The sequence below is a fragment of the Schistocerca piceifrons genome, chromosome 2 (genome assembly GCF_021461385.2).
Source record: "Schistocerca piceifrons isolate TAMUIC-IGC-003096 chromosome 2, iqSchPice1.1, whole genome shotgun sequence".
NCBI classification, from domain to species: Eukaryota; Metazoa; Arthropoda; class Insecta; order Orthoptera; family Acrididae; genus Schistocerca; species Schistocerca piceifrons.
The window spans coordinates 452,800,700-452,813,022 of record NC_060139.1 but is presented as its reverse complement, the minus strand read 5'-3'; the positions used below and the strand labels follow the sequence as shown (position 1 = coordinate 452,813,022).

The 12,323-nt window shown below is 40.6% G+C and overlaps 1 protein-coding gene across 1 annotated transcript in view; it reads right to left on the bottom strand.

Moving 5' to 3' along the window:
- Positions 1-12,323, bottom strand: part of LOC124774893 (protein Gawky) — a 277,306-nt gene that overhangs the window by 118,192 nt on the left and 146,791 nt on the right. The window contains exons 11-13 of the mRNA XM_047249552.1: positions 10,983-11,150; positions 5,519-5,669; positions 1,924-2,131 (exon numbers count right to left, since the gene is read on the bottom strand). Of these exons, the coding sequence (XP_047105508.1) occupies positions 1,924-2,131; positions 5,519-5,669; positions 10,983-11,150 (527 nt within the window). The remainder of the gene's footprint in view (positions 1-1,923; positions 2,132-5,518; positions 5,670-10,982; positions 11,151-12,323) is intronic.

Here is a 12,323-nt window from a genome sequence, read left to right as displayed (position 1 = left end):
AAAAAAATTGTGTGTGTAGAACTGAATATAGTGCAGTGATCTTCGCAACAAGCTGGCTCACACCATAACCTGCTAGAAGAAGTCAAGAACTGTAAACCATCATAGTTAATTTCTCTCACGTACAGATGCAGCAATTCAGTTATAATCTGTCGTTCTTGGAATGCTTTCAAAATTAAAACAAAAAAGGCATCTTAAAACAGTGATAGGAACATACACCAAGGCTACAAACACCCTGTTAAGTAACTCAACAAATCACACTGTACCATACTGTGACATGTAAATCAGTACACTGTATAAAACACTGCTTCACCAAAAAGACAACCCTTCCTTGGAAGTAGCTACACAACTATTTATTCTTTCCCTATCAAATAGTTTCTAATTTTTTTCTCACTTTCACCATTTGTAAATGGTGTCTCTAGAATTAAAACCATAATTCTTTGTCAACAAAGTACATACTGAAAATCTGGTATATACAGTAGGCGAATCTTGCAGGTAACAGATTCAGTGGATCATGTGCGACATTAGAAGAAAAAGACACAGATTGTATGTAACACTACTGAATCTGTCTCAATGGCATGGATAACTATCAAGTGCATATGCTACTTTTCCAAAAAAAAAAATATTTTACATATTTTTAGACTGTTTGTGCTACTCCTGGAAAACGAGCTAGTGCTCGAAATCTAGTGTGAATGCAATTTTCTGTCATCTGTTACTGTGCTCCACGCATCATCCCATTGTAGGTGAGTGGTTGCCATTTCCTAATTTTACGTATTACATTTTTATCTGTCACTTATCACCACTTTTACCCCTGGCAACGTTTGAGAATGTGAAAAATGCTGAGCAGCACAGCGATCACACTATAGGCTGGCTGGGTAAGTCAGCTGACAGGTAAGAGGAAGCTGAAGACAGACCTCTTCCAATAGAATCATATCTAGTACAGAACTGCAGTGTTCAAACCAGTGATCAGTTTGATGACAGCTTTATCTTTTTGTAACAAAATAATAAGCAATGAGTTTCATAAAAGAAATTTAATTTCTTTACCGGTGTTGAACATTTGGTACCCTTCCTCAGAAGATTATACCTACCGCATTATTTGCGACTGTCAACAAAAAGAGGCATACAGCAAATTGTACAGGTACTATGAACCATATGACCATGGCATTTTGCTGTATGCCTCTTATAGCTGAACTCACAAATAATGCGAAAGGTATAACCTTCTGAAGAAGGGCACTAAGTCCCAAGAGCTAGTAAAGAAATTAATTATCTTTTATGCAGCTGGCTGCTTATTATTTCGTTACATACAACTACAGTTGCTGAAGATGTATAAAATACTACATTTTATCTTTTTTATATACTTTACTGGCAATTATAATTAAAATGGCAAATGCAGATTTCTGTAACATGAAATAACAGCAGCACGTTTTTTTTATCAATGACTGAAATAATGGCAACTCCAGAAATATCAAAAAGAAATAACAGATATATCAAGTCTCCAGCAGACAGATATTTAACATCTATACTCAGACAGATATTTAACATCTATACTGCCCTCTATTGGAAGGGTCAAGTGCTGAACAGTATGAATAGCCGCATGCCTTTATCTCATGCCAAAACTACAGCAACAAATTCTAAGTTTCAAAAACTCTATATTTGTTTTGAATCTCTCACCACTTGTGTGCGTGAATATTTTGTTGTGGGATTCCCACACTGAAGCAATTCATTGATAGACCCTTCTTTATTAGAGACAAAACAAGAAAGGAGACAGGAATAATGAAAAACTAAGTAATGTGACTATAACAGCTGAGTGTAGTTTAGAAACAAAGCAGAGCACAGGTGTCAAACTTTTTATTGTTTCAGCAAGTCACAATTATGCAAGCTGCATAGTAGCCTCATACAAGTTGCCATGGGATCAAATTTTCTCACCTGTTTTGGAGGATGCCCCCAAGAACTTGTGTCCATATCACCATCCATCCAGCCACCCGGGTTGAGAGGATTCTTTGCTTTCGGTCCAGCCCAAGAAGTTGGAGTGAGAGGTGGCTCATTCCAAGAATTAATGCTGGCAGCAACCTTTGATTCATCACCCCAGCCAGCATTACTTGCATCATGAGTGGTATCACCCCACGACCCATTTCTGTAATTAGCAAAATGACAGTTCATAGACTTTTGCTGCAAAATACAAATAATTCAGGCTGTGGTAATGACTAGAAATGAACTCTTCAATAAAAAATAATTACACACAGAAGGATTCCAACATATATTACAGAAATCTCTGAAAGGTAAATAACAAAAGACAATGAATGCCTCTCTGATACTTGAAACTTAGTTCCAAATTTCTAGTTAGTAGGAGCCAGTTTACATACAAGGTAAATGGCATGAGTAGTATAATAATTAAATATTGCTATACAGAGCTTCATGCGAGTCATATTAGCATCCTTCAAAAATAAAATTTAAAAAATTAAAACAGTAAACAGTGTGATAGAAGTTAAAGCAAACAAATTCTGTTACGTATTTCAAAATGTCACATATTCTCACATATATCAGGAGAGCAACATTCAAAAATGATATATGTATTCAGTGAAAATATGAAACTGTTTGACATTAACTTGAGAATGTAGAAATACTATAGTAAATAGTGTTTGAGGTGCAGAAACATGTACAAGTGGATTAAACAGTTTAAATATCTCATATATGTCAGCAATACTCATCACAGTATATGACCAATTCAAATCTCAACTGCCACATTACAAAATTGCATAACGGCATTATTTGTGAAGCCAACATATAAAAATTGTGTTTTGTGCATGTTTCATGTTTCAACTGTCCACACAATTATTCATGGTAAGTTTAATTTTTTGTTCTCTTGGTAAAAGTGTAAGCCCACTGTCCAGAATTTAGCAGGAGACACTTACATCCTTCTGCTGGAAGTTTATTTATTTGCATGTACACCTTTAAAAATAAATAAATAAATAAATACATAAAAAAACCTTCATGGTTCAAGTATTCAAGACAGTCTTCGATCCCTCTACTCAAATAACATTTCCACTATTCCCAGTAAAAGAGTCATACAATATATACACAGTTTTAAGTGCAGGAGAGCTAATTATCACAAAATATGTTCACGGTGGGTTCAGACAGTGGACTAGAATCCACAATGACACCAGTTTTTATCCTTTTCGTTAACATAGCCTATAATTATAAGTGCATTATCACTATTAACCAGATTCAAATTAGTGAAGTTGGTAACAATAAGATGGTTCAAGATTTGCATATTTAAATTTCATCATGACTAACGACCAACAACTGTTGTATACAAGTTTCACTGAGTGAGGTCTGTCCTATGTAATGACAAATGCACTATTATTATGTATTAGGGTCAGTCAATATTCTAATTATCACTTCAGGGGGGAAGGGGGGGGGGGGGGAGTTACGTAGTTAATTATTTGACACAACCCAATGATAAAGTGCAGAAGGGCTACAACATTATGTTTCGGCTCCTCTAGCAGGATGTTACGGTAATATAGTGCGGGAAATTCAATATGTACCACAACTGATGATGTTCCCCCCCCCTTTTTTTTATGGAAAAAAACTAATTTTTTTTAAAGTGTTATCTGAACTTTATAACTTACCCTCAAATATGTCATTAAGTATGGATTCATACATATTTGTTGCTAATTGCAATGCAAAGGTTTCTGGACAGTGGAGAGTGATTATGTGCAATTTGGTATCAGTCACACCTGAACCAAGTTCTCCACTCGCTGTACCTATTGACAAATGTGTAAACCTATTTAATATTTAATTAATGTCTCTGAATACAGTATAATGCAGCTATTTGCAACCATTCTAGTAAGAAAAACTGTTTGTAAGGAGACAAGCATTAGTTGAAAAAACGTCATTCTGTTGAGTTAAACAGAAATAGAATGTACAGTTAGGTGGGTGAACTAAAGTAAGTCATCAACTGTATTCTGACTTTCTAACTTGAGCTACATGTTTAAAACTGAGATTTTTATCACAGATTTTATAGTAAGTGTGTGTGGAGGTCAGAGGCTTAACACTACTTTGGAGAAGAAAAACTACACGACTTTCGAAAAATAAAAATGAGATGACATTCATACCGTACTATAGCAGGCGGAAGCCAGGAGGGAAACGGTCTGGATGGAAAGGCAGATAATGGTAGGGAGAGGGAGGATGGATGGAGAATGGGAGACAGAGGGAGAAGGGCAGAGAATGAGGGACAGAAGAGGGAGGGCAGTGAATGAGGGAGGAAGGGACAGCACAGAGAATGAGGGAGGAAGGGACAGCACAGAGAATGAGGGAGGAAGGGACAGCACAGAGAATGAGGGAGGAAGGGACAGCACAGAGAATGAGGGAGGAAGGGACAGCACAGAGAATGAGGGAGGAAGGGACAGCACAGAGAATGAGGAAGGGAGGAGAGAGCATAGGGAATGGGAGAGGGAGGGAGGGAGGAGATAGGACAGGGAATGGGAGAGGGAGGGAGGCAGGGAGGAGATAGCATAGGGAATGGGAGAGGGAGGGAGGGAGGGGGGAGGGAGGGAGGAGAGAGCATAGGGAATGGGAGAGGGAGGGAGGAAGGAGAGCATAGGGAATGGGAGAGGGAGGGAGGGAGGGAGGGAGAGAGGGGGGAGCATAGAGAATGGGAGAGGGAGTGAGGGGAGGCACAGAGAACGGGAGAGGGAGTAAGTGGGGGGGGGGCACAGAGAACGGGAGAAGGAGTGAGGGGGGGGGGGAGCATAGAGAATGGGAGAGGGAGTGAGGGGGGAGCATAGATAATGGGAGAGAGAGGGAGCATAGAGAATGGAAGAGGGAGCATAGAGAATGGAAGAGGGAGCATAGAGAATGGAAGAGGGAGCATAGAGAATGGAAGAGGGAGCATAGAGAATGGAAGAGGGAGCATAGAGAATGGAAGAGGGAGCATAGAGAATGGAAGAGGGAGCATAGAGAATGGAAGAGGGAGCATAGAGAATGGAAGAGGGAGCATAGAGAATGGGAGAGTGAAGGAGGGAGGGGGTATAGAGAATAGGAGAGGGAGGGAGGGGGTAGTGCAAAGAAAGAAAGAGGAGGAGGGCAGACAAAGAATGCAAGGGGCAGAACACGAAGAGAGGGAGGGGGTTAGAGCATGAGAGGGGGAGGGGGGCAGAGAATGAAAAGGGAGGTGCGTGGGGGGGGGGGGGGGGGGTGTAGCAGAGAGGAAACATATCCAAGAAATCACAAAGGGACTGCTGTAGTGTATTTACTATTAGACTGACTATTACTGAAATGTAATCAATACGTTTTGTTCAGAGATGTCCAGTGGTGCGTCACTGGAACGTTGGTTGGGATGGGGATGTTGCTCAATGATCTACTTTTCCCTCTACTGGTTCAAACTAAATAAACCATTTATTTTAGTAGATTCCAGGGATAAATAATTTTCTCCTAATACACTGAGTTACAAACTCACTTGATACTGTAGTAAATTACTGCGTAAAGCATTGCTGCCTGTAGATCCAATCACAGCACTCACCTTCCTGGTTGGGCCCAAATTGGTGTACCATCAGGTTTTGCTCCTCCAGATGTGTTTCCTGGAAGTCTGTTTTGTGGCATGCCTGGAGGACATGGCATGCTTCCTCGCCCAACATTTGGAGTTGGCATTTCCTTCCAATGGGACACCTTACCTGTTAACATACATGTGTATGTTTTGTTTAAAATAAATGGACGGAGTTTACATAGACTAATAAACCAGGAAACATAGCACGCTGTGAATTTGCAGTATCTACAGCAAACAACCTTAAATCATTTCCCTTGATGTGTGGTGGCTGCTTTGTGCACAAAAGCAGTTTTTCATGAAATAAAATAATGAACGATTTGTTATAAACTGCTGCCAGTCACAACAATGAACTTACAAAATTTATTTTTCACCCATAATCTGCATTTCAGCTGTTAGACCATCACTTGGCATCTATCCACAATTAGTGAAAATTAACCATGTTTGCATAAACATGAATACTTAACATTTCACTTAGCTACTGTAGGTCTGTGGGACACAAGATAAGGTAAGCAAAAGCTACATTTTATCGCAGGAATTTACCACATTATTGCAGTTGTAAGTAACACAGATTATCTACACATTCTACTGAGATGTTGCACAATATGGAGCATTGGAAAAAGATATAAACAGACACATAGCCAAAACAGCTGCTGCTGATTACTGTCACAGGGGACAGAAATTTGCTTTGTGAGTGTATTGCAAACTTCAGGACAGTTCCACCACTAGTGTCTACAAATCATGATTACATACACAAATTTAAAGTTTGTTTCAGAAGTGCAAACCTGTGCGTACATGCCAATGATTGTTGTCCATCACACAAATAAACTGACTACCATGAACAATCCCATTATGAACTACGTATCCAAAGTACAATTTGCCCTTGGATATATAGCTTATATCTAATGTATTCTTTTATATAATACTGGATCAAAGTTGTTAAAGAATGTTAGACTCTACATTAGATGTTTTATTTAAGATCCATTTTTATTGATGTATTTTCATTTCTCCCTTAACATATTTTTTTTATTATTATTGCCTGAGGAATGCAGCTTTTGTAAATAGCATGCCTAAATAATGCTGACTCTATTTTTCATGTCTGCAGATAGTGTATCTTAGAGTGGTACTATAACCTTTTTCACATACACAAACACACTCATGTAAGGACACTTTAATACTGCCTTACAGCTAATCTAGTTTGATGTTCAGCTGCTTCTCTCTCATTTTAAAAATTATACATATATTACACTGTCCAGTCACACTAACGTGACTACCTGTCAATTGCCTGAATAACCATCTTTTCCAATGCAGACTACATCTACATTTATACTCCATAAGCCACCCAATGCTGCGTGGTGGAGGGCACCTTACGTGCCACTGTCATTACCTCCCTTTCCTGTTCCAGTTGCGTATGGTTCGCAGGAAGAACGACGGCCGGAAAGCCTCCATGCGTGCTCAAATCTCTCTAATTTTACATTCGAGATCTCCTTGGGAGGTATAAGTAGGGGAAGCAATATATTCGATACCTCATCCAGAAATGCACCCTCTCGAAACCTGGACAAGAAGTTACACCGCGATGCATAGCGCCTCTCTTGCAGAGTCTGCCACTTGAGTTTGCTATAGATCTCCGTAACGCTATCACAGTTACCAAATAACCCTGTGACAAAATGCGCCGCTCTTCTTTGGATCTTCTCTATATCCTCTGTCGACCCGACCTGGTACAGTTCCCAAACAGATGAACAATACTCAAGTATAGGTCGAACGAGTGTTTTGTAAGCCACCTCCTTTGTTGATGGACTACATTTCCTAAGGACTCTCCAAATGAATCTCGACCTGGTACCCGCCTTACCAACAATTAATTTTATATGATCATTCCACTTCACTTCAAATCGTTCCACACGCACACTCCCAGATATTTTACAGAAGTAACTGCTACCAGTATTTGTTCTGCTAGCATATAATCATACAATAAAGGATCCTTCTTTCTATGTATTCGCAATACATTACATTTGTCTATGTTTACGATCAGTTGCCACTCCCTGTACCAACACTCCCCTGTGGCACACCTGATTATTACTTCAACGTCTGTAGACATCCCTCCATTGAGAACAACATGCTGTGTTCTGTTTGCTAAAAACTCTTCAACCCAACCACACAACTGGTCTGATATTCCGTAGGCTTTTTCCTCGTTTATCAGGGGACAATGCGGAACTGTAACGAATGCCTTCCGGAAGTCAAGGAAAATGGCATCTACCTGACAGCCTGTATCTAATATTTTCTGGGTCTCACGAACAAATAAAGTGAGTTGGGTCTCACACAATTGCTGTTTCCGGAATCCATGTTGATTCGTACAGAGTAGATTCTGGGTTTCCAGAAATGACACGATACGCGAGCAAAAAACATGGTCTAAAATTCTACAAGAGATTGATGTCAGAGATATAGGCCTATAGTTTTGCGCATTTGCTCGATGGCCCTTCTTGAAAACTGGAACTACCTGTGCTCTTTTCCAATCATTTGGAACCTTCCGTTGCTCTAGAGACTTGCGGCACACGGCTGTTAGAAGGGGGGAAAGTTCTTTCGCGTACTCTGTGTAGAATCTAATTGGTATCCCGTCAGGTCCAGTGGACTTTCCTTTGTCGAGTGATTTCAGTTGCTTTTCTATTCCTTGGACACTTATTTCGGTGTCAGCCATTTTTTCGTTCATGTGAGGATTTAGAGAAGGAACTGCAGTGCAGTCTTTCTCTGTGAAACAGCTTTGGAAAAAGGTGTTTAGTATTTCAGCTTTACTCGTGTCATCCTCTGTTTCAATGCCATTATCATCCCAGAGGGTCTGGATATGCCGTTTCGATCCACTTACTGATTTCACGTAAGACCAGAACTTCCTAGGATTTTCTGTCAAGTCAGTACATAGAATTTTACTTTTGAATTCACTGAACGCTTCACACATAGCCCTCCTTACGCTAACTTTGACACTGTTTAGCTTCTGTTAGTGTGAGAGGTTTTGGCTGCATTTAAATTTGCAGTGAAGCTCTCTTTGCATTCGCAGTAGTTTCCAAACTTTGTTGTTGAACCACAGTGGGTTTTTCCCGTCCCTCACAGTTTTACTCAGCAGGTACCTGTCTAAAACGCATTTTACGATTGCCTTGAACTTTTTCCATAAACACTCAACACTGTCAGTGTCGGAACAGAAATTTTCGTTTTGATCTGCTAGGTAGTCCGAAATCTGCCTCTTATTACCCTTGCTAAACAGATAAACCTTCCTCCCTTTTTTTATATTCCTATTTATTTCCATATTCAGGGATGCTGCAACGGCCTTATGATCACTGGTTCCCTGTTCTGCGCTTACCGAGTTGAAAAGTTCGGGTCTGTTTGTTATCAGTAGGTCCAAGATGTTATCTCCACGAGTCGCTTCTCTGTTTAATTGCTCAAGGTAATTTTTGGATAGTGCACTCATTATAATGTCACTCAAACTTCTCTCCCTACCACCCGTCCTAAACATCTGAGTGTCCCAGTCTATATCTGGTAAATTGAAATCTCCACCTAAGACTATAACATGCTGACGAAATTTATGTGTAATGTGTTCCAGATTTTCTCTCAGTTGTTCTGCCACTAATGCTGCTGGGTCAGGAGGTCGGTAAAAGGAGCCAATTATTAAACTAGCTCGGTTGTTGAGTATAACCTCCACCCATAATAATTTACAGGAACTATTCACTTCTATTTCACTACAGGATAAACTACTACTAACAGCAACAAACATGCCACCCTGAATGCATGCAATCTATCCTTTTTGAACACCGTCTGTGCCTTTGTAAAAATTTCAGCAGAATTTATCTCTGGCTTCAGCCAGCTTTCCGTACCTGTAACGATTTCAGCTTCGGTGCTTTCAATCAGCGCTTGAAGTTCTGGTACTTTACCAACGCAGCTTCGACAGTTTACAATTACAATACCGACTGCTGCTTGGTCCCCGCATGTCCTGACTTTGCCCCGCACCCTTTGAGGCTGTTGCCCTTTCTGGTCTTGCCCGAAGCCATCTAACCTAAAAAACCACCCAGTCCATGCCACACAACCTCTGCTACCCGTGTAGCCGCCTGCTGTGTGTAGTGGACTCCTGACCTATCCAACGGAACCCGAAACACCACCACCCTAAGGCGCAAGTCGAGGAATCTGCAGCCCACACGGTCCCAGAACTGTCTCAGCCTCTGATTCAGACACTCCACTCGGCTCTGTACCAAAGGTCCGCAGTCAGTCCTGTCGACGATGCTGCAGATGGTGAGCTCTGTTTTCATCCCGCTAGTGAGACTGGCAGTCTTCACCAAATCAGATAGCCGCCGGAAGCCACAGAGGATTTCCTCCGACTGCTGTGAGACACGGAGGAAGAGAGTGAATATAAAGGTTCCAGAACCTACTGACAGATTCGCATCCCAGCATACTCCACTGCTATCACCGCCTGCACTAGGTTTCTCGGTCTAGAGGCAATGGTGCGAACAGCCTGATCGATGTAGTCCCACAGATTCTCGATTGGGTTTATAGCTGGGGAGATGGGTGGTGACGGGAGTACGGCAAAATCATCCTGGTACTCTTTGAACTGTGCACATACATTGTAAGCTGTCTCACACGTTATCCTACTGGTAGACGCCATCGGAAAACCAAACTGGATGTAGGGGTGGACACAGACCCCAAAGATAGATGCATACTTGTGTTGATGCACTGTGCCTTCCAGAATAACAAGATCAACCTGATAATGCCTTCCTGCCTGGACCCTTCTGACAATTCTTGCAGGATGTCTGCCTTCAGGTGTTCCACGTCATAACTGTCAACAGTTAACTGTCTGATGGAGCATTAATACGATTCATCTACTCAGGCAACCTGTCACACTCAGTGGAAAACCAATTGCAGTATTGGTGTGCAAATTCCTGCCTTCGTCACCGAATTACAGCAGTCAGCATGGGTACATGAACCAGGTGCCTGCTGTGGAGATCCATACATAGTGCCTTTGTTGAATGGTCATTGAGGAGACACTGTTGGTAGCCCCTTGGTTCACTTGATGGTCAGCTGCTCAACACCTGCACAGCTATTAGCCCGTACACATATCCACAAATGTCATTCATCCTTATCTATGGCTCGTGGTGCATCACAGCTGCCTTTGCACTGGTTTCGGATCGAATCAATGCACGGTATACTTCAATCACAGCGGCATGCAACCAGTTTCCAAAGGTAACCATTCTGGAATTGCTTCATTCTTGGCCTGAAATCAGATGACCATGTCCTTCAACTCCAGTGCCAATCACTGTGTTTCCATATGATGACAACTGCACGCTTTATACACCCTTCACTGCCACCTGCAAATGATTCTCGCACACTGACATCGAACCTAGGCAGTAGCCACACTAATGTGCTGGATGTTGTATTAGATTACATTAGAATTCACTGCTGTTTAACATACCAATGCGACTAGATTGGCTGCCCCAGAATGACGTTCCATCATCGTAGTTTGGCAGATTACGGCGTTGTGCTGGAGGAGACGGTTCTTCCCAACCTGATGGTTTGGTGACACCCACACTGCTTCCCAAAGTGAGATCTTTTGGGGGTGGGCCAGCCCACTGGTTTACGCCTGAAAGAAGTCCAACAGTGGGGTTTGTAAAAGTTATTTGCTGTTCCTACCATAGCAACAACAGTAGAAAAAGGAATATTCAGAGAAAACCAGAGGCTGCTCAGAAAAATCAACTATAGAAAGACTAACAATGAAAATGACAATGAGAATCAAATTAGGATAAGCAACTTCAAACATTAAACACACTGCACTTTAATCCATCAAACATTTCACCATCTGTTGATCAACACCATATTAAAAAGTAATTTTGCAACTCTAATACGTTCAAGTCGGTACAGATAACTTTCCCCTCGCTGTGGGGATTATTCATACTTATCGTCATCTGATGGCACAGCTTTTCTTGTTTCTTCCCTTGGGATGGCGGTCATATTCAAATGCCCTATGCTACTATTTTAATATAGTAATATTTTATTTTGAAAGTGAAGTAAATCCACTAAGAATAATAAAAAGAAATAAATAAAACAAATGGGCTTACATCACCTTCACAATAAACGGTCCAATTAAGGCATGTGCATGACACGATGAATGTATTGTTCAAACCATTACTCTCAAATGTTGCCAGAGATACTGTTAATGAAAGAACATTTTAATGACACATCAAAACCAAGTGTACTTTATGTATTTGCAGTTACTTCTGTAATTATATTTGTACCAATTCACTCTGAGCTATCAAGTGACTTTCTGTACTGAAGTAAACAAATCTACCATGGAAGAAGAAGACTCCAAGTTTCATTCATTGTCAGGGGAAGATAGTGAATCAACAATGCTGTTATGCCTGGCAATAACATTGTTGTCAATGAAAATATACTTTCATGGAGAACGTCACAGTTTTCACAAATATATTTCAGGCATGCAACATAAGCATGGTATAAAAGTATATGAATTGTGCTTTCTTGGAGCTTACACTTGTAAAATTGACATTTATGCCGGAAAAAAAATGCAGGATGTGGTAATGAGATTAGTACAGGCATTATTATTCGAGGGGTATATATTATTTATACATAGTTAATACATGAGTGTCTCTTTGGCTGAACATCTTTTGGAAAAAAAAATTGTGGAACTTTAAAACAAACAAAAAAATTTGTCACCATCACAGAACAAAAACTGGGTGACATAATGATGCTTGAAAATCATAGCAGTATTAAATTTTTGAGATGAAGTGACACAAGTGTA